Raw genomic sequence first — 21,839 nt, forward strand, 5'->3', positions numbered from 1 at the left:
CTTAATCATCAGCCTGACTTACCTTCACTGGCAGTCCCTCACTGGGCATGGTCATGTTTTTGGGGATCCTGCAGGTGATCTCATTATCCAGGACTTTAGCATCACAGTCAACGCCGGCCACCGTCATAATGATGGTCATACAGGAGCTCACCAGATTCAGCTTTTGATGCTGTGAACAGAGAGATCAAATCAAGATATGAGGCAAAATTAGTTATTTAAAAATGTATAATAAATATTACAAATCCACATTTATTTTGTCTCTTACATGAAGTGAGACTTCGTCAAACCCCGGGTACAAATTCAGCACGTGTCCTTCTGTTTCAAAAGGTATGGGCTCGCCGTACGGGTGGTAGGAGAACTCTTTATTCCAGAGTCCCAACGCTCCGTCCATGTCAAAAGAAAGCTCTCCTTCCTCGGTCTCATCCCGTGGGAACGCAGGAGAGACGCACTCCATCCTCGTGGGCAAGGACTTACCTATGCACTCCTGAAACAAAACAGAGTCATCATACTTTAAAGGAGTACTTCAACCACAAAATTACCATATTAACATCAATATTTACGGCGTGTTAACTTGAATTCTGGAAGAAAGGTTTGTTTTTCTCACACGCCTCCACGGTGAACGGAGAATCCAAAAATGGCAGAAAACAGAGTAAATCCTTGATAAATTGAAGTAAATGGAGGTTTAACAGCAGCAGAACTATATCAAAAATCCGTTTACAAACTCTCACACAACTCGTGCAGTATAATCTAAATAGAGACTTTATCCAGTCGTATGCTCAGTATTTCTCAAACACATGCATTTTCGCCAAAATCTTACTATAACACTTCCGCCCATAGACCACAAAAGCGGGGATGGAGGGTCTGGGGGGCCGCATCCCGGGTAACTTTTGGAGCCTGATGTAATATTTTTATGAATAAATTCATTTAATTTTATGAATTTTATCTGTGTTTTTTCTCAAAACTTAAAACTTAAAACGACCCAAACGATATTGGTCACCTTCACTCACTCCCACTCACTGCCGCAATGCAATTCGTTATTTACGGTGCTGTCCGTAGTACTGAAACGGAGGAGAGCCATAGACAGATAGACAGCTCACATTGCTTAGTTTGGTTTCTTAGCCTGCTTGCTTTTCGTGGTTGCAAAGAGAGAGAGAGCGCTGCAAGCCGCAAATTGTTTCTACGCGACTCTTTTATTTTAGAACAGCAGCCTTTATGATAATGATAATTGTTGTTATTTAGCCTTTCTGTGGTTATTTTCAACAGCCTGCTCAGTAACTTCATCCTGGCATCTGTCCTGGGTGTTGTGTAACGTTACTCAATACTCATACATCAGTAATACAGGCCTATGTCTGTTTCAATGCATACACGCCCCACCCACTCTGCGGGATCCACCTTGTTCAGATGCGTTCTGTGGTCCATGCTTCCGCCACAATGGTAGTTGTTAAACCTGGCCTCCATTTACTTCAGTTCATCAAGTATTTACTCCATTTTCAGATCCTCCCTTCACCGTGAAGAAAAGGTTTCAAGGATTCAAGGTACCATGAGGTGAGTCATCGATATACAAATGGTCATTTTGTGGTTGAAGTATTCCTTTAATGCCCACACAGTCAAATATAAGCATTTGACCTTGAAGGGAAGATATTATAAAATTGTAGACTGACTAACAGGATAATGTTTTTGAATGTGTCTACTGTACATGATGATGAACACTGTACCCTCATCACAGGTTTCAAGTGGCTCTCGTTGGGTTTAAAGCGGATGATCGTGCGGTAAACAGAATCCAGGTTCTCCCCCCCAATGACGATCTTTGACCCCCTGAAATTCAGACAAACGTGAGACGTGTTTACATTTTCATAATGATGAGAAAAAGATGAGAAAAGGTGGAGGTCTCATGGTCTTACCTGTCAAAGCTACAGTCGGGCAGGACGGCTGTAATCAGCGGGTTTTCCTTGTAGTAAAACACCTTTGTGGTGAGGACGGGAGACTTGTCGATGAAAACACTCAGAGGGACGTCCCTCACCTCTGAGATGGGCTGGGACAGACAGATAATGGAAGACACGTTGCCTTTGGGCTTTGTGACTCTGTAGGGAGACGGAGGTATGTCAATTACATGTTATAACTGGTGAACTGTAGTAGATCAAAAAGCTTTAAATACATTTTTGAGTGTTCAATAAGATGACATCTCCAGTAGTAAATAGTTCAGTTCTGAGTCAGTCTTTGGATGCCAAGACCTGTCTAAGAGCTCGTAAACCATAATTATTCTACACACAGTTTGAGGGTGAAAGCAGATGTATTTCCAGACCTCTTTATGGGACAGGGCATGTCATTGAGAGTGACTTTCCTGGTCCTCCCAGCATCCAAGTGAGGTCCAGTCACTGTGATGAGTGTGCCCCCAACACGAGGCCCATAGTTGGGCTGGATCTCTGTGATGTTGGGAATCTGGAGGGACAGTTTATTTACATTATTTTGAAAAGTGGTTCCATAGATTAAATAACTTATAAAATGATGTACAGCTTTGTAATGAGGATATCAGTAGATGATAACAGCAAAGATTACCACAAAGGTGAATCCTGGCGTTTCTGCCTTCCCGTCTATAGCGTAGCGTCCCTCCACCTTGCCCTCATGCACCTCCACTGTAATGTTAACCGGTTTGGACAGCTCAGTGGCCCCGGAGCGAATCTTACACACCAAGCTGAAGAGCACCACAAAATATGTGTGTCAGTATGTCAGTGACAAATACAGTAAATGCAACGCTAGCGACAATTGAATATCAAGGTAGATTTAAATTGTTGGACTTTAAACAGCGTCAAGAGACTAAAGTTGTTTCAACAGGAGGCTACATGTGTTAGCTTTGCTGCTAAAATACAGCTTTCAAGTTAAATCAATCCACTGACTCTTCATTTAGTCTTAGTTTGTTGGTGAATCTATCTTAAAATGTACACAGCTTTGTTGAATACTCGATTGTGATTGGTCAATCACGGCGTTTAACGGTCTGTTATTTTTCTATAACAGACCGTTGTTATGTATAACAGACCGTTGCCATGGGCACAGTTCTGATGTCAGACTCTGGCAGACCATTTTTGTGTCAAATTATTGATTTCTTAAGCCGTGTAGCGGGATAATGTACAGCTAGTGGGTCATTGTTGTGAAATAAACCCCTTCAGGGCGATGCGGAGGAGGCTCGCTGTACATTATCTCTTACTTAGCCACACTAGCCGCGTAATTTCACCAAATCTAATGACATTCCCATCAGCCTCAGCTGTACCTTGTGTTTAGTGCTAATTAGCAAATGTTAGCATGCTAAGATACTAAACTAAGATGGTAAACATGGTCTGCATTGCTCTCATACGGCGGTTACAGCTGATAACACCGTCCGACCAACGACGGTATGTCATAAATATGTGCCCTATTATATATATATAATAGGGCACATATCAAGTTTTGGTATTAATGGTGTTCAACCGTCAGACATTGTAGAGTCTGATACCAGTTTTCTCCGTAAACAGTAGCCTCGATAGACCAAATCACAGAGCACCAAAGCTGCACTCTGTTTTCTCACTTTCTCAGAAGGCTTCCAGAAAAAACATGACAAGCTTTTTTATTTTATTTTTACAACGCAAGAAAATCCTCAGGGTTCCTTTGGGTTCCACAAAATGACTATAGCAGATTGGACTTGTGGAACCAGCAGAAGGCCTGTGTGGAAACTCACTGTGTGTTGTTGCTTTTGCCTCCAATCACAGTGCACGCAGTCTGTCCCAGCCGGACCTGGTGGGTCCTAGAGGTGATGGCGGGTCTCGAGGGGGACTGGAACTCCCATCCGCACACCGTTAGCTCTGTTTGACCATCAGGAGGAGCAGTCCGTGGAAAGAACTGCGTCAATAAAGCAGAATATATAGTGCCACCTTGAAATTAAATGCTTTTTATTAGTTGCACAAAGAGACGTTTGCGTCCTGGATTACAGAACAAACCTCACCCCAGTGATCCCCGGTGGGCAGGACTCGTTCCTCCAGCTGCTGTTACACTCGCTCTCCCAGGAGCACACGTCAGAGCACCAGCCGCATCCCATGAACTTAGGGGCTGTCAGGCACGTGGCACAAGTCAGGAAGTGTTGACAGCCCGGCCCTCTCTGGGGCACCTGGATCATCTGGAACAGAGAGACAGAACCATTTTAAAAGGTCACACGTTCAATCGTATGGCCTTGTGCTGCTTCATTATTTATGTGGCTATTAACATGTAAACTGATCCTGGGCCTCATTCAGCACCAGACTGTTTAACAGGTCACATAGAAATGAAAAACAACACAAGATAATAGTCCAAACGTCCCACAAGACCCAAGATCTAGAGCCAGCTTCTGCTGCAAACTGCAGTCATATGAAGTTTATTGATTTGCTCTAGCCTCTTATTCATTCTCAGGGTCACAGGGGTCGCAACCTATCCCAGCATGCACCGGGCAGAGGGCAGGTGAACACCCTGGACAGGTCTCCAGAGCATCAAAGGGTCGATGACAGACAATCAGTCACAGTCCCACCTCATTTCTAATTGTAATGTCTAAGGATGTCAATCGATTAAAACAGTTCAAAATGTACCTCAAAGGGAGATTTGTCTTAGTATTTAATACTCTTATCAACATGGGAGTGGGCAAATATGCTTTCTTTATGCAAATGTATGTATATATTTATTATTTGAAATCAATTAACAACACAAAACAATGACAGATATTGTCCAGAAACCCTCACAGGTACTGCATGCAGCATAAAACAATATGCTCAAATCATAACATGACAAACTGCAGCCCAACAGGCAACAACAGCTGTCAGCGTGTCAGTGTGCTGACTTGACTATGACTTGCCCCACACTGCATGTGATTATCATAAAGTGGGCATGTCCGTAAAGGGGAGACCCGTGGGTACCCATAGAATCCATTTTCATTCACATATCTTGAGGTCAGAGGTCAAGGGACCCCTTTGAAAATGGGCATGTCAGTTTTTCTTCGCCAAAATGTCTAATACTAGTTTCATATGATACCAGTATCTTCACTCTAGCTCTAAAATTGAGGCCACTACAACCTAAAAATCACAAGTTGCGTTAATGTGATAAAGACATTAGTGGTGTTAAAAGAAATTAGCATTAATGTGTTATTATATTTGACAGCCCTGGTAATGTCACCGTGATATGTGATCGTTTGACTCTCATTTTAAGGGATTAATCTCGTACCTTGTCTCCAACCACAAAGAGAAGATACTCTGATGAGTAAACGGCAGCGATGGACGAGACCCTCTGGTTCTCCACCAACGAGTAATTGGCAAAGATAATAGGGCTGGATCTGGTCAACACCAGCTGCCAACACAGACACAAACATGTTATTATTACATGTAGTAGTGGATCATATACAATCAGTTAAGAGAAGACAAATACCCCAAAATGGTTGAAATAAAAAAAAATTGTTTTAATTTTGCCACAATTTTTCTATTTTTTTTGAGTGAGTGGGAAGTGTTTGTGTGCGTGTATGAAAGTGTGTTGTGTATGTGAATAACCAGAGAGATGTGCAGGTATGTCCGAGGAGAAGGAGGACAGAGAAATAACTACATAAATAATAATAGTAATAGTAAGGAAAAGATAAAAGTAAATAGTAACAATATAAAAAAATATATATATAATAATAATGATAATGTAAAAATAAATAAGTAAATGAGTCAATAAATAATTAAGGGGTTTGGTGTAGCCCGGGAAGGAGGCGACCGCAGAAGGCTAATGGAGTCCTCCTTTCCTTCTTGTGTTTTGTTTTCTTATCTTATTCTCATGGGTGTCCCTGCCTCGGGCCATTATGAGTGAGTTATTATGTTGTTTGTATTTATTTATTTATTTTTAGTTTTTCTGTTGTTTTAGGGACCCTGCCCTCCCCCATGTCACCCCCTTGCAAGTTTGGTCCAATAAAGCCCCCCTAATAGACAATCAAGAAGAAATAAAATAAAATAAAAATACGTAAATAAAGTATAAATAAATAAATAATATTTAAAAAATAATAATATTAATGAAAATAATAATTCAAATTAAAAATTAAAAAAGGATGTAAAAAATCTATTAAAATAATTAGTTATGGATATTATAATATGTTGCATTGGTTACGGAAGGATGTTATGCGTGAAGGTGGAAGGTAATGATAAGTGGGAGAAGGTCTGTTTGCGCGATGGGTGTGTATGCAAAGAATAAATGGAAAAGAATAAATAAAATGAATAATAATAATAATAATATAGTGATTTTTTTTTTCAAATCATGCTGAATACCTGCAGCAGGCGTCCGGTAGAGGTGCCAATATGGGCTACGGTCTTGCTCTCTATGGTCGTGACCAGCAAAGACGTGAGCAGCACGTCCGTCATCTGCCTGTTGAAGAGGTCCACTCTGTAGCAGGGCTTAGACACCATCGTAGGATGGTCTCTGCATGTGGCGTTGTTCTCCATGCTCTAGTACCAAGGCCGCGGGCAGCAGAGGACATGGAGATGAGACAACGAGGGAGAAAGTGAGGCGGAAAATACACTCAACATCATTATAATTAATCATGATTAGTTTAAACTAGGTCGACAGCAGGGTCTATAACAGGTGGCTAGGCCTTTAGATACAGGAAAGCTCCTTCTGTAGTGGCTTTAGTGAATTTAACAACGTTAAGGTAAAAAAAAACATAATTTATACAAAGCATGAAAGTTTATTCTTGTCCTTGGAAATAACCAAACCAAAACCATCCAAACTCAATGTCATTCAAAACACCTCCCTTTACTCAGCGGATCAAAGATGTACTATACTGTCTTAAGTTAAAGAATAATAAAATAGTCATTATTACTCCTCAAAGACTTTTAATAAAGTATGGAATCATTTTCTTAACCATATTAAAGAGAAAATCCAATTACTCGCTGTTCCGTAAATTAGGAAAAAAGTCAGAACTAGCCATGCTAGTATTTAACACAGCTCTCTGCTTTGCAAGTTTTTTATTTTTACAAATATGATAGCCGATTATTTATTAATTTATTTATTTAGGATAATTATTGTTATCATTATTTTTATTATTATTTTTAAACTGTATGTTGTGCTATTTTAATTTTTATTATCACTATGTACAATTCTGTTTTTTCTTGTGTTCTTCCATTTTGTGTTTATATATGTCACTGAATATATCATACAGTATTGTACCACTCTCAATAAACAAAGGGGAAAAAACCTCGTAAACAAACAAAAGAAAGTGTGCCTTAATGTGCTCTGAAGAGTTCCACATTCTCAGACAATAATATTTTATCTTCCTAAAAATGTACAGATGTAGTGAGACAGGCCCAGCTGTCTGTTTGTAAGGAGGACGTGTTTGAGCTGCACTGCACTGGTCACCATGGTAACCAGGAGAAACAGAAAGTCCCTGGCACAACAGAAGCACCAGGTAAATCTGCCACGTTAATATCATCATTTCATAATTTACGAGGCCGTGATTAATGACTACGTGCTGCGTTACTGACAAAAGGATTGCCTCGTGGCTAAAGACACGGAGCAGGTTAGATCACTGTTTGATTAAAGGGAGTCTCCAGGTAAAAACTGGTTAATAGCTTGAGGGCAAGTTATGAAAACAAAGAAATACAATTTTCTAAGTGTGTTCTTGACATAAAAAGGGGGAAGAGGAAACTGGGAAATGAGTGTTTTTCAAATCAAGTGGATGCGAAAAAAAAAGACATGCATCTTCCACCGTCCTCTCTCGTGATGTGAGCATTACTTTTGCCTGAAACTATTCACCTCCAAACCTTAGAAGAGCATTAAACCTTGGTTGTTATCATGTACATATGTATATACATATGTATATATGAAGTGGATGCAGTCACCGTGACGTCATCCATTGGTTTGTGGACTACGGTTTTGAAGCCTCAAGTTGTGGCCATCTTGTTCTTTTGCAACCAGTAGTGACACGAAAGGGTGGAGAAAAGTACAATAATAATAATAATATGATTAACTTTCATGAACTGAAAACACACTGTGAAAGGGTTAAAGTTTTAAGACGAAAACACAGACAACTCACAGACCGGACAACGCCGTTGTAGCGGCCTGTCAGTCACAAGGTAGCCCCGCCCTAAAGCATCCCCTGCTTTATGGTCTATCTGACTCTAAATGGGACCATAATTTACTAAATGAACATCATGCTGTATTGAAGACTTGAAACTAGAGATTGAGACCATAAACTCATGTTTACAATGTTTACTGAGGTAATAAATCAAGTGAGAAGTAGGCTCATTTTATCATAGACTTCTATACAATCAGACTTCTTTTTGCAACCAGAGGAGTCGCCCCCTGCTGGCTGTTAGAAAGAGTGCAAGTTTAGGTAGCACCTGGTAGCCGCCTGGCTGTAATTCAGTTTCCGGGACCCTAAATCTCAAATTTCACTGACCTAAAAATAAAAACATAATTATTTGGGAAGCTTAATGACACATATTGCAAAGGTTGAGATACCTGTAAGGGCTAACACACCTAAAATTACGTTGAGAAAAAGTGTGAACAAAGACAATAACAATATGATATATATTGTCATATACTATACCAAACTAAAACACATTTTCATATTTCAGAGAGAGCCCAAAAGCTGAATGTGGCCTGTGATCAACAGGTTTGCAAACTCATGATGAAATGTCTAAATGATGACGTACTAAAAAGCAGAAAAGCGTAGTATTTGTGGAGCACAGATGGCGTTGTTGGCACAAAAAGTGTTTTGATCTGCTGAGAAATGGAAGAACCAGAATTTCAGATCGTTGGATAATCCCGCCGGCAGGTTACTCAACATTCAGACCGGCAGCCAAAAGCAGCAAAGCAGAAAAAAAGCCTCAAGAGAAAAAGTTCACTAGTTCAAGTAGAAAGTGTTCCTGGGAAGACAAATAAAACTGATATCAAAACCAATGTTAATGTGTCAGCGTTTCTTACCCCTTGAACAACTGATATCACCGAGCCGTGTTGTTTCTGAGTCACAACATCTATTTTCTTACCACAAGTTCAAACATCCAAACTATGAAATCACAGCCGCGACTGCAATTACAGCAACTCAGTTCTGGGAACCTAATTACCTTATTCTCAAACTGGCAAGAATGCCCTTTTACTAAACAGGGAATGGGAAGTCTTACCACAACCCCCCCACGCCCCAGCAGCCAACACAGAATATCTTAACATAAATAAGAATTTTATGGGAAATATGCATGGGATCTGGAAATAAAAAGCCGTTTCCCAAGAGAACTAACACAATAAACCAATGCAGTCGTAATCTAAGATACCTTAAAAGGATGGTGAATACACCCACACCATACCCGTTATGACTGATCATTTAAATAGCTTTTTTTAAATACCCTCCTCCTGTCTGACCTGAGAAATTCACTCAGCTGATGCAGAAAACAAGTCACACCAACAACAACCTTCACTGCCACCTGGCCTCCGTCCAATTTTCATTCCACCGGTGTGCAAGCTGACTTTTTCCATGCTTATTTTTTCCATCCAAAAAGCAATTTGTCTCCATGTTTTCTTGGATTTAACAGTGAGCGCTCGCTGAATGCTGATGCAAGTGGTTCTGGTCGCATTCCTCCACCAGCTGGGATGCAAATGACCTTTATGGTACTGCATAAAAAAATCCCCCAAAAAGTTTCCTTTTCATGGGCATGTAATGTAGAAGATCTGACACATGATGAAGAGGAAGTGCATTAAAAAAAAAAGATAATTTCAGCTCAAAGAGGAAATAAAAAAGGCCATAACAAAGTTGTTTTCATGTGTGTTCATGACACATTGTTTAAATCAGCTGTTATCATCACTTTCAAACCTCCACACCATCACACACTGACAGGGTCAATGAAGTAATAGTTCCACTTTTGGGGAAATACACATTTTGCTTTCTTGCCAAGAGTTAGATGAGAAGATTGACACCACTCTCTGATGTCTGCATGCTGAATATGAAGCTAGAACCAGCAGGTGGCTAGCTTAGCTTAGCTCAAAGACTGGACCCAGGGGGAAACAGCTAGCCTGGCTCTGTCCAAAGGTAAATAATCCACCTGACATTAGACTTAAATCTGTCTCTGCAGCAACCTCACACCAAGAAACCAGGAAGTCACCTCCTTTAAACCACAAATTGTCATCTTTAAACTTCTGTTTTGTTATATGAATTAAAGGCAGGGTCAGTAATCTTGAGAAACTAGCAAGAGTACACTAGATTTTTAAAAATGATCCAACCGAAAAACCCAGCCCAGTGTTGTCAACTCTTTTCCAATGAAAGTAGCTAGCAGCTCCAAAAGTCACTAAATCTAGCAGTCCGTCGCTTCAGGCCTCCCTCCAAAGCCACTCCTCCAAAATGATCATTATGAACGTAAACAACGACTATTGTTAGTACTCACAGCTGTCAAGCTAGCAGCTTGTGGAAGACACCATGGATGTATCAAGAGAAATGCATTGGAGGCGAGCTCCCGTTCATTCCTATGAAAGTTGCTCAGTGGTGCATGAAGCCAAAATGGCTCGACTGCCGAGTGATAAAGTACCCGGATCATCCAGCAATCTTCCGCATCCATTATGCCCTCGGTCCTAATGGTCCTAATGATTTAAATAAGGGCTATTCAAGTGTTCTTACTGGGTAGTTGATTTACCTTAAAAAAAAATGACCCGCTGATTTACAGATGTCTCTTTCCCAATATAAGTCTATGGGGAAAAAAAGTCTTTTTGGGGCCAATGGCATCATGTGTCACGGAAGTTGTAATTCCACCGTTTGGCCACTACATAAATTTGCTTCACAGCCCGGCGCTCTTCCTGGGGGCTTGTGTTTTCACTGTTAGTACCCTATGTGCTGCCGGCTCAGCTGTCGCCATGTTGAGAGCCGTGCAGAGGCAACAGAAATGCTCCTAATCTCGCATTTGCACCTTTAAACAACAAATTGTCGTTTTTACACGTACTGTTTTTGTATGAATTAAACAAACAAGATATAACTTGTTCATTAGCGAGCTGTAGAGGTGCTGATAGGCTAGCTGTTCCCATTGTTTCCATTCTTTCTGCTAAACTAAACTAACAGTCTCGTGGCTCCAGCTTCATATTTACCTCGGTGGTCTCAATCTTCTCATCTACCTCTCGGGAAGAATGCTATAAGTGTATTTCCCAAAATGTCAAATTACAGGAGATGTTAAATGATGTTTGTATCAGTTGTAAAGTATGAATAATGTCTCAAAGGCAAGTTTAATTCCTATTTCTGATGACGGTGGTTTCACTTTCATTTTACACAACAATCTGCAGACAGATTGAACTTGGAAAACAATGAGTCACAATAACCACATGCAGCTGGAGCTGTGGTAGGATAAAAAGCTTTTTACAGTTTGTGTCACTGCATTAGTCACGTTTGGCTGAGTCTGCCAGTAGTGTGAGTAAAGTATTGCTTTTTTAGGGGTTTACATGATTTCATAAACTAAAAGATATTTCTCCATAATAATCATAAAAAAACACAAGACAAAGGTTTAGTCTTGTCATTATCATTTTTGACCAAAGCCATTTACTCATTTGGATATTGTCTTTCCTTGTTCATGTACAAGCAAATTATGGTTTCCAATAATTTAATCCAGCCTCAACAAGGTCTCAGTAGCCTTACTGTCTTTTCAATGTGTGTGCACATGTTAAGAGAACAGCCATAATTTATAGCTCCACACCCACATGGTGAGATTTTTTAACAGGTCCTGTCAAGATACCTGAACCCTGAGTGAGCTAATTGTTACTCGGATGACTGGGTGCAGTTCAGGGAAATACCTCAGATCAAGGGTAGACAACCTTATGCAATGATGGCACACGACAGCTTAACTAATGGCACGCTAACAAGAAGTGTGCAAGAGAGTTATTTGGAAATGTTTAAGTGCCCGGCTCTCATCCGCATGCCAAGTTACCTGTTTCAAAGCCATTGGCTGTTGTGTGGCCTGTTCTTTTACGGTAGTTTGAATGATTTTTTCCTCACCCGCATTCTCTGATTGGTTCGTACCTTCTTCGTAGGATTTGTTAAGTTCATTGCTGATGAACAAGATTGGTGGAAGGTTGGTAGGGTCAATGATCTCAACTCAGATGTGGGTGTTTTCATGAGGATGGCAGTCTTCTTGTATGGCGCTCTCATATATAATTACATTGTCCTGATTATGGCAGAAAAAATGTTTTCTAAAAATGTTGCCTATATGGATGGAATACAGTTACAGATCTGTTGGAGAAATAAAATTCTGATGTGGTGTCATAATGTTAACATTGGTGTTGATATGGCGCACTGATTAACAAGAGAATTTCAAAATGGCACAACAAAAAGGTTGCTTATCGTTGATGACTTATGGCTTGCCCGCACTAAAAGATTTTTCGAATCTTAACAGATGTTGAAAATGTGAGAGCGCCCACACATAACAACATGTTATGTTAAATCTAAGTTTTGTTCCTATAATGTGTGGTGAGAAACGATTTGGCCAAAAACAGCACAACCACACACTAACAGATTCCATGAACAACAAGAGTCCCGACTAAAAAAAACTAAATGGAAATCTCGCAAAATATCTCACAATCAAACATGACTTTAGTGTAAACAAACATGGCGGACGACGGGCAGGAAGAATTAGCAATGTTTGTTTTTGCAACTACTTTGTACCGAAAATTAACGAAGAAAAAAGAAAAATATTAAGGATGAAGTCATGGAGACACGTTAAATAAACACGTGTATTTTTGCCACAAATCAACAAGTTGGTCCTCCGTTTCTGAGGTCCATCTTACTACTACTTTATGCGTCGCATTTTGCCTTAGCCGACGGCGGTGGTCGTCCTTCCGCTGCAGTCAGCTTAGTTCTCAATTGGCTATCGTTCTTTCCCGTGTGACTGCGTCATCGGCATCAGCAACAGGATATCTGATCGTAAATATAGAACATGTTTAATATTTGTGATTTGAAATCGGTGCGGCCAGGATGGACTTCTGAGCTGATCGGAGGATGTAAAAAAACACTCTTAACATACTTCACACCACAGGAATATCTGACAAGATAATCTTTAGAACCATTAAAACATCGGGGCTTTGCTGACGATTGTCGGGAGGGGGGTATCGGGCCCAAAATCAGCTTGAATCTCGAGTAGTGTGTACCCTATTTTATGTGAGTTCTATGAAATTGAGTGATGTATTCCTGGAAACACATGGACCATCTTCTCCAGTAGACTCTAACCAGCCCTCAATGAATCAGTCAAACACTAGTAGACCTGAGGTCACTTTAATAAAGCTGGACTGGTTGTGTGTTAGTGGACTGCTGGGCTCACCTCATGTGGACAGCTCTCACAGGGCTGGAAATGGCAGAGCCCTCTGGAGAGCTGCTCCGGTCCGGACTCGCAGCAGTCGTCCACCCCGTCTACGATCGCTTTGTTCACGGTGTCCATTGGGAAGGCGCACAGGGCCGAGTCGTGTTCCGTGACCCCGTTGTCGTCAGTAACGGCAAAAACCCCATACAGGATGTCATCCTCCTCCACCGCGCCCAACTCCTCCGCCAGCTCGCTGCCCGCCTTCCCAAAATGGGCTGCCTGGACCACATTGTACACCACATCCTTATAGGGCTCACTGGCTACGTTCCTCCTCCGCCGTTTCGGTTCAAACCGACACTCCAGGATCACCTCGCGGTACCTCTTCATCTCCCATTCGTTCCGCGGGAGGCGGCCCAAGCGAGTCTGAAACGGAGAGGAGTCCAGATCGGGGCTCTCTCTCTGAACTGAGAGGAAGTAGACGAACTCCTGAGTGAAAAAGCTGTAGACATATTCAATGTCGTACGTCCTCCGCAAGCCCGGGAGGACAGTCAGGCCACGCACATCACTGTAGAAACCATCTTCTGTGGCCAGTGGCCGACGCACCGATAGAGACTTCCTTCCGTAGCGCTGTGTCACGCTGTCGTTGACAGTGGTGGCAACAAAGAAGTAGACGGTCTGACCCTCTTCCACCATGGTGACTTTGGTACCAAGAGGGCTCGCCACACAGTCGGGACAGTACGCAGCAGAGTTTGACTCCTTTCTGAACAAACACTTAGAAAGTGAAGGCGCCTCTCCATTTGAGTTAAGTTGGTGGAAATAGCACACACCATACTGAGAACTTCCACAAGAGTATAAATACATAAAGAGAGTATCCAACAGCAAGATCTGATTGTCTGTGTCCTCCAGGAAGTTGGGGTCCTTGTCGATGTCGCACAAATCGCATATTTGACACTCTGGGCTTCCCACCGGCCCGGTGCGGAGCTCCCACACCTTCTCCAGGCTCCTGTTGACGGCTTCGATCACATTCTGAGAGGCGACGTACACCTCCTGGTACAGCGAGTTGTTGACTATGTTCTGGATGGGGCCCCGGGCCTGGAAGAAGGGCATGGTGTAAACCACGGAGAAGTTGACCGGGCTGGAGGTGAGTGAGGGACAGTTGGCCAGGGCAAAGCCCAGCAGAGTCTGGACGATGATGCATGTCCCCCACTGTGTGGTCCAGTGGACCATCTCCACTCCGAGGTGCAGCAGTATAGATGATGTGGGGTTACCTCCAGGTCTGATGTCGGGACAAAAGCATCCTCAACACACCAGCGGCTGATACCTGAAGGAAGAGAGAAGAGTAAGTTATTAAATCATTAAGAAATGATCCTCTACAACACCGGTTCCCAACCTGGGGGGCCCGGCCCCAACTAGGGGTCGCCAAAGCTTCACGGGGGGTTGTGAGGCCTTCATGATTTTATGGGGTGTAGACAACTTTGTTTAAAAAAATATATATATATAGTTGGCCTGGTCCTGACACACCAGGCCGATGGTCGGCTGTCAGTGAGCGTCTGTCGGCCTAGTTTTTTCGGTGTGTCCGCACCGACGGCTGTAGTCTGCAAGTGTCAGAGTTTTTTGGCCGATTCAACATGTTGAATCGTCGGCGGAGCTCATCTGTGAGAGAAATCACTCTGATTGGCTGTTCAGATTAATCGAATCACTGCACGAGAAGAGAAATGGAAGTGAGGAAAGCAAGCCAACGAGTAAGGTCAAGAGGAAAAACACAGAAGACTCTTCTCATTTTTCATCTTCATCTCATCTGATCATTCCAATACACGGATATTTTAACAACAACATGGCCATCTGTAATGAAGCTAAGTGGTGAGTGAGAGTGGTGTGAAAATGGTCGGCAAACGCCGCTTTGTTTCATGTACGTATCATAACAACAGCTTTTATATCCGCAGTCCTCGGTCTTCCGGTTTCTCTTTTTGAATGACGAATACAGACTACCGCCACCTGCTGGTATGGAGAATTATTTAATCTCAAGTAGGCGCAGAACGTACGTGGTTGTTGGCCGTCGGCTGTAGTCTTTGCGGTGTGTTCGAGTGCAACTTTTTAGCCAAGACAAAGGCGACGTGAGGCGACTCAATGGCCGGCCTTTGTCGTCGCTAGTTCTTTGATGTTAGTTCGGTGTGTCTGGGCCTTAAGATATAAACTTTTTTTTAAAATCTCACAGGATAAGAGCGCAGTGAAGACCTGAACACAAGCCAAGAGCCTTCCCTTTCTGCTAAACAGCTTTGTCCTGCATTAGAAAAGTGCGCAGTTAAAACAACCAAAGAGTTAATAGAAAAATGGCCAAGCATCAGGGAGAAGAAAACACTGAATTTGTCAAAAAAAGAAGCCTATTAAGTATAAAGGATTGTTAAAAATAAGAAAAATAAAAACACAATACAGAAAATTGTATTAAAAGTTCCTAAAAAATAACAAGAAAACTCATCTCAGATGTAATAGTCACAGGAAATAATCTGCTCAAAATTCATCCAAATCGCTCACAAACTAACTGCAGTTATATTTGTATTAATTGTACAGTTTATCAGTTGTTCTGTACGGCTGTTGTTGCTATGCATTAAATATAATATGAGATATCCATAAAATATGTCACTTAGTCAGGGGTCGTCAGTTTACTCAATGATAGATAAGGGGTCCCTTAAGGAAAAAGGTTGGTAACCGCTGCTCTGCAACACAAATATGTCCGAAACCACAGCGTACAAAATTCATTCTTGACCCTGGAATGCTTTGACATAAAAAGCGTTTTCATAGCTTTCAACCTCATCTCCTAAGGGACTGGACTGAAATCAGTTCTGTTGTCCTCAGTTGCACTAAACCTCTTGCAAAACTATGAAACTATTAACAGTGGCTCATCACAGAAACAAGTGTTGCTTTATGGAAATGGTGCGACCTCGGAGTGTGCATTAGTTGTCACTGATGAAATTCAAATCAATATCAATCTGCTTCATTATGAATCCGAAAGCAGATCTGAGGTGACAAACATCTTCATCTCGGTTGAGCAAGACGATGATAAAGCACATGTGGTCATAAAGATAAAAGCCTCCTCTGACTCACCGCCAACACTGAGAGGAAGTGTTTACATAATAAAACACAGAGCTGTGTTGGTACATGGTGGATAAAACTATTTTATTGTGACTTCCTGTGCAGGTCATTCATAACTGTCTGGTCATGTTTATTCTGGTTTATCCAACATCCCATCTGTTTCTCTCCCACTATGAGTCATGCTCTTTTACGCGGTAGCAACAAAGGAAGTAAAAAAAGTTATCAACTAAAATATAGCATTTTTCCGTCTCATCGTCATCGGTCTCCAAACAACAAGCAACCGAATGGAACCATGTTTCATACTCTGAGCCTTGTCTTCGTCGTTGGGTGGATCATTAACCAGACACATCACGGTGAGGCCGTATTCAAGAACCCCGGCCTCTCCACTTTGCATTCCTGTCACAACCACTACGTGCCTTTCAGGGTGAAAGATGTGCACGGACTGATGCTCATAAGACGACGTGTGCCTCTTTAAGCCCCAAGGTGAAGAAGAAATTGCTCGTCTGCTCGTGCCAGAGAATTTTAATCAACTCTTGATTATTTCATTTTGCAGCAGAGAAACTTCATTTTCACCAAAGTCTTTAAAAAAAAAAAAAAACAGCACTTATTCTTGCTATAAGCAGTCGTACGGAAAAGTTTCAACTTGTCGAGTTTGGTGTCTTCACATCAATAATTCATAGAGTCCCGCTGAGGTGGTGTTACATTTTAACATTTGCAGGTAGCTCTGTGTGTAACTGAGGTTAAGGTTAGGACATGTGTACACATAGTAATGGCACTGATTGACTTTCTTCATGTTCATGGTTAATAAAGCAAATGGTTGAAATTGAGTTTCCATTCATTCAACTATAGTGCTGCTATTTACAGGCCGGTCAGCATGCAGGTGTATTCCTTCGCAGGTGAATTAAAGATGCATCTTCTGTTTCGTGGCTTGTGCATTTTTTATCTTAGCATCTATATGAATTTAAAAATTAAATTTTCCAAATATACAACGCAAAGTTTCTTAATAATCATTTACTTACAGCAAATAACCTGTGAGTGACTGAGAAGGATGCAGACATTACATCGGCTTAGGGCTGCAACTAACAATTATTTTTATCGATTAATCTGTCGGTTATTGTATCGATTAATCGATTAGTTGTTTGGAAAAGCAAATGGTGAAAAATGTCCATCAGTGTTCCCCAAAGCCAAAGATGACGTTCTCAAATGTCTTGTTTTGTCCACAACTCAAAGATATTCAGTTTACTGTCATAGAGGAGTAAAGAAACCAGAACATATTCACATTTAAGAAGCTGGAATCAGAGAATTTTGACTTTTTTTTCTTAAACATTTACTAGGGCTCAATTCAAATATTTAATCACGATCAATTGCATATTTTTTCATCTGTTCAAAATGTACCCTAAAGGGAGATTTGTCAAGTATTTAATACTCTTATCAACATGGGAGTGGGTAAATATGCTGCTTTATGCAAATGAATGTATATATTTATTATTGGAAATTAATTACCAACACAAAACATTGACAGATATTGTCCAGAAACCCTCACAGGTACTGCATTTAGCATACAAAAATATGCTCAAATCCTAACATGGCAAACTGCAGCCCAACAGGCAACAACAGCTGTCAGTGTGCTGACTTGACTGTGACTTGCCCCCAAACTGCATTTGATTATCATAAAGTGGGCATATCTGTAAAGGGGAGACTCGTGGGTACCCATAGAACCTATTTTCATTAACATATCTTGAGGTCAGAGGTCAAGGGACCCCTTTGAAAATGGCCATGATAGTTTTTCCTCGCCAAAATTTAGCGTATGTTTGGACCATTATTTAGCCCCTTTCGCGACAAGCTAGTATGACATGGTTGGTACCAATGGATTCATTAGCTTTTTTAGTTTCATATGATGCCAGTATCTTCACCTTAGCTTTAAAAACTGAGCCCGCTACTACCTAAAAATCGCAAGTTGCGTAAATGCATTAAAGAAATTAGTGGCTTTAAAACAAATTTGCGTTAACGTGTTAACTTTGACATCCCTAAAAATAACTCAAATGGATTAATCAATTATCAAAATAGTTGGCGATTAATTTAATATTTGACAGCTAATTGATTAATCGCTGCAGCTCTACATTGACTGCAGTATGCAACAGTTTAATTGGACCAGTGCCTTGCTCACAGGCTCTATGGTGGCAATTCATTAGAGTAAGAAAGGGCATCTCTCCTCCATTAATCACTGCATGCATAGATATCCACAGGGGTTTGAAGAAGCAATCTGCTGTGCAAATAATCAATGGTCAAACACATATTGTCCCCCAAGGACAGAAGTATTGATTCAGTGACAGGAGATGCATCCCAAACCAGTAGAGAACCAGCAAAGCCCACCAGTATGAAGAGACAACAGCTCCGCATTTTACTTTATTTTGAAACATTCATATAAGAATGATTTCTTTGAGTTTACTCTTCAAAACGATTGGAGATTAATCAAAGTGGTTAAGTCGACATCAAATCAATTCTAAAAACTGCACAGAAGCTGCATCATTTTTAGCCTTTTTATCTTTCTGGTAGTATGTTTTTTTAATCTTATCTCCATATTCATGCTGCTGATTCTTATCCCAACAGTGTCTGCCTTAACTTCCGTGATATTGTGCCAGTGTATTCTGGCTCCGTTCCAGATGTATTTGATTAAAACAGCTGCACAGAACAGGTTTGCTCTGTGAGCTCTAGGGATGGTTAAAGTCAGGCTCTGTGGTCTATTACTATATTATATATACTGCACTGAGAATAAATCCATTTACAGGTGTAAACTGTAATATTTCATATTATCACTCTCAAATTATACATGGAAATAGGGCTGGGCAATATGACGATAGTCAAAACGATATAAAAATGTCTATTGTATATATGTTCTATATCATTTCTATTGCATATATATACAATATATACCAGAAGCTGGCAAAACAAGCCTGTTCCACTACGGTCCTGGTCCTGGACCGATCTGCAGGCCAAGCTTAAACTGGAGACCGTTACCTCTTTAATGATTTTAACGTAGCAGTTGCTTCAATTAAGTAACAAACACTTGACCAACATGATGCCCTGTTAATGCACTCTATGATCTGTATGATGTCATGTATTTTGGAGTACCTATTGTTGCTGCCGTGATTGAATGTTGTTGTTTTGTTATGTGTTGATGTTGCTATTTGACCCTGTCATGGTTAGGTCTCAACGTGACTTCATAGTATATATATATATATTCTATAATATCACTTAAAACTGTTATGTTCATTTTGCACTCAAGTTCTTAAAATTAGAAGATTCTCAGTACATTTTTCACGTATTTAATTCACACAGGAGTACACAAAAATATGCTTTACCATGTGTTTTTTTTTCATATGGATTTGTTATTTATTGACATACCAGAAAACGTGCTATATCGTAATATATATATATTGTTATCAAGATATGAAATGACCTATAAAGATATTTTTTTTATTTTTTGCACAAATTAAGACTACACAAACATAACATAATAATAAAAAATTATAATAAATAATATACAGTGCAGGAAGAGGCAAAAAAAAACACTGGAATTACTTAAAGCTTCTACCTAAATAGTGTTAAAATGTTATAGAGAACACAAGATTAATATACAGAAATAATAAGACTACATAATAGTGATGACAAACAATTAGAGCAAGATATATATGATAACATTAAATGTAAATATATCAAACATGATAGAATATTTTGGCCGTATCGCCCTACAAGGAATAAATGAAACCCTTATTATCACACGCCTTTTCCACTATAGGGCTGTGTAATGGCAAGAATCTGGCGATATGATACCTATCATGATACAGGGGTTATTATATATATTCAATATATTGGAATATATATTGTGATACAGTAAGCAAGGCCATATATTGCGATTTAAAAAAAAATCTAATTATAAGGAAATGTCATAGTAAAAAGAACACACCACCATATGCATAAAAACTGAGTAAAAAAAACAAAATTTACTTTTGTATGCCATCAGAACAAAGTGATCTGCATCTGCATTTATCACAGAGAATATCATCTGTGCATGCATATCTTTGCAAATAACATAAATTACATAATAGCTGGATTAGTCTTTGCAATCAAACTATTAATTAAAAATCAATACAGTATTTTTTTTTTTTGAATCAATACAGTATCACAAAATTATAATATTGCAATACTCGATATTTTCTATATTTTCTTACACCCCAATGTTCCACTCATCATCACACAAACACAACATGCCACAGTTTCAACACTTCAGCCTATATTACAATTAAAACTCTAATTAAAAAACTAAAATTTGATTTAAATCATGGAAGTGGTTCACAGTTGTATGTTTAAAATGACTTTTAGCACACTTTATGGCATTTTTAATCACCTGAAGAATAGTTGTTTACCTGTAGCCTAGTGGTTAACTATGCAGGTAGATTTAGCAGTGTCAGGTGCCTAGCTTTGTTTCTCTTTAGTTTAATAATATGTGTGTTAGATGTCAGCTGGCTGTGAGTGTTGTGGAGAGCTCTTACCTGGAGGCTACAGGTTAGTTCCTCACTGTCCTCTTCAGCTTTGCTCCTGGTCTGATGTTTAGCGCGCAGAGATGATGGTTACAAGTCTTTGCTCAGGTAGATTCAAGGTGTGACCATTAGATTGATTTTAAAACCTGCTCGTCCTCCCAAACCGCTGTCGGTGTGTAAACTGTGTTGGTTTCGGATTTAACTTGAGCTCCAGTGTGAGTGTTAGTGCAGTGTTAGTCCTGTTTGTCTGAGTGCAGCAGCTCAGCTCCTCCAGCTCCTCCAGCTCCTCCCCTCTGTTCTGCAGACGCTTCACACTCCAGCAGGAAAACCAATTAACCCTCATTGTGTTCTATTAGTTCATAGTGACGCACACGAGCCCATAAATAAGTGAATGAACGATGTTAATGTGTATTTTTAGAACTAACTTTGCACTACACTTTGCACTATATTCACTTTTTTTTAATAGTCGTGTATCTCAGGTGTTACCCTGCATTATATTCAGTTTTAACAGTTTCCTTCATCTCCTTGTATTTTTATATCTGGTATATTTTTTTTGTACTTTGTACTACTAACTTTTTTACTGCCTTTTTACTAAAATGTTTTGCACTATGGAACTGTGATGCTGGAAACTTGAATTTCCCTCAGGATCAATAAAGTTGCTATCTATCTATCTATCTATCTATCTATTTATCTATCTATCTATCTATCTATCTATCTATTATATGTTGTTTTCTGGCTGGAAACCAATTTAGGATTAACTACTGTACATTTAACCCCTATTTCTACAGCACTATTCCTCTAAAACAACAGTTAGTGTTATTATGCTCCAAGTGTACAGTTCTCTTATTGTTTAGGCAACAGACCAGCATGTCTACTGGTCTTGTGTTGGTCTCCTGGAGTATGATGGTACTCATGATACACTGCAAAAAAATGA

General features: G+C 40.2%; 1 protein-coding gene across 1 annotated transcript in view; it reads right to left on the reverse strand.

Moving 5' to 3' along the window:
- Positions 1 to 21,199, reverse strand: part of LOC141777997 (macrophage-stimulating protein receptor-like) — a 32,170-nt gene extending 10,971 nt beyond the window's left edge. Inside the window, exons 1-12 of the mRNA XM_074652413.1 lie at positions 20,918 to 21,199; positions 13,296 to 14,595; positions 6,285 to 6,461; positions 5,215 to 5,337; positions 3,974 to 4,144; positions 3,710 to 3,870; positions 2,557 to 2,692; positions 2,303 to 2,439; positions 1,902 to 2,081; positions 1,716 to 1,815; positions 266 to 484; positions 23 to 169 (exon numbers count right to left, since the gene is read on the reverse strand). Coding sequence (XP_074508514.1) covers positions 23 to 169; positions 266 to 484; positions 1,716 to 1,815; positions 1,902 to 2,081; positions 2,303 to 2,439; positions 2,557 to 2,692; positions 3,710 to 3,870; positions 3,974 to 4,144; positions 5,215 to 5,337; positions 6,285 to 6,461; positions 13,296 to 14,501 — 2,757 coding nt within the window. The 5' untranslated portion in view covers positions 14,502 to 14,595; positions 20,918 to 21,199. The remainder of the gene's footprint in view (positions 1 to 22; positions 170 to 265; positions 485 to 1,715; positions 1,816 to 1,901; positions 2,082 to 2,302; positions 2,440 to 2,556; positions 2,693 to 3,709; positions 3,871 to 3,973; positions 4,145 to 5,214; positions 5,338 to 6,284; positions 6,462 to 13,295; positions 14,596 to 20,917) is intronic.
- Between the last annotated feature and the right edge of the window lie 640 nt (positions 21,200 to 21,839).

Source organism: Sebastes fasciatus, chromosome 1 (genome assembly GCF_043250625.1).
Source record: "Sebastes fasciatus isolate fSebFas1 chromosome 1, fSebFas1.pri, whole genome shotgun sequence".
In the NCBI taxonomy this organism is placed as follows: Eukaryota; Metazoa; Chordata; class Actinopteri; order Perciformes; family Sebastidae; genus Sebastes; species Sebastes fasciatus.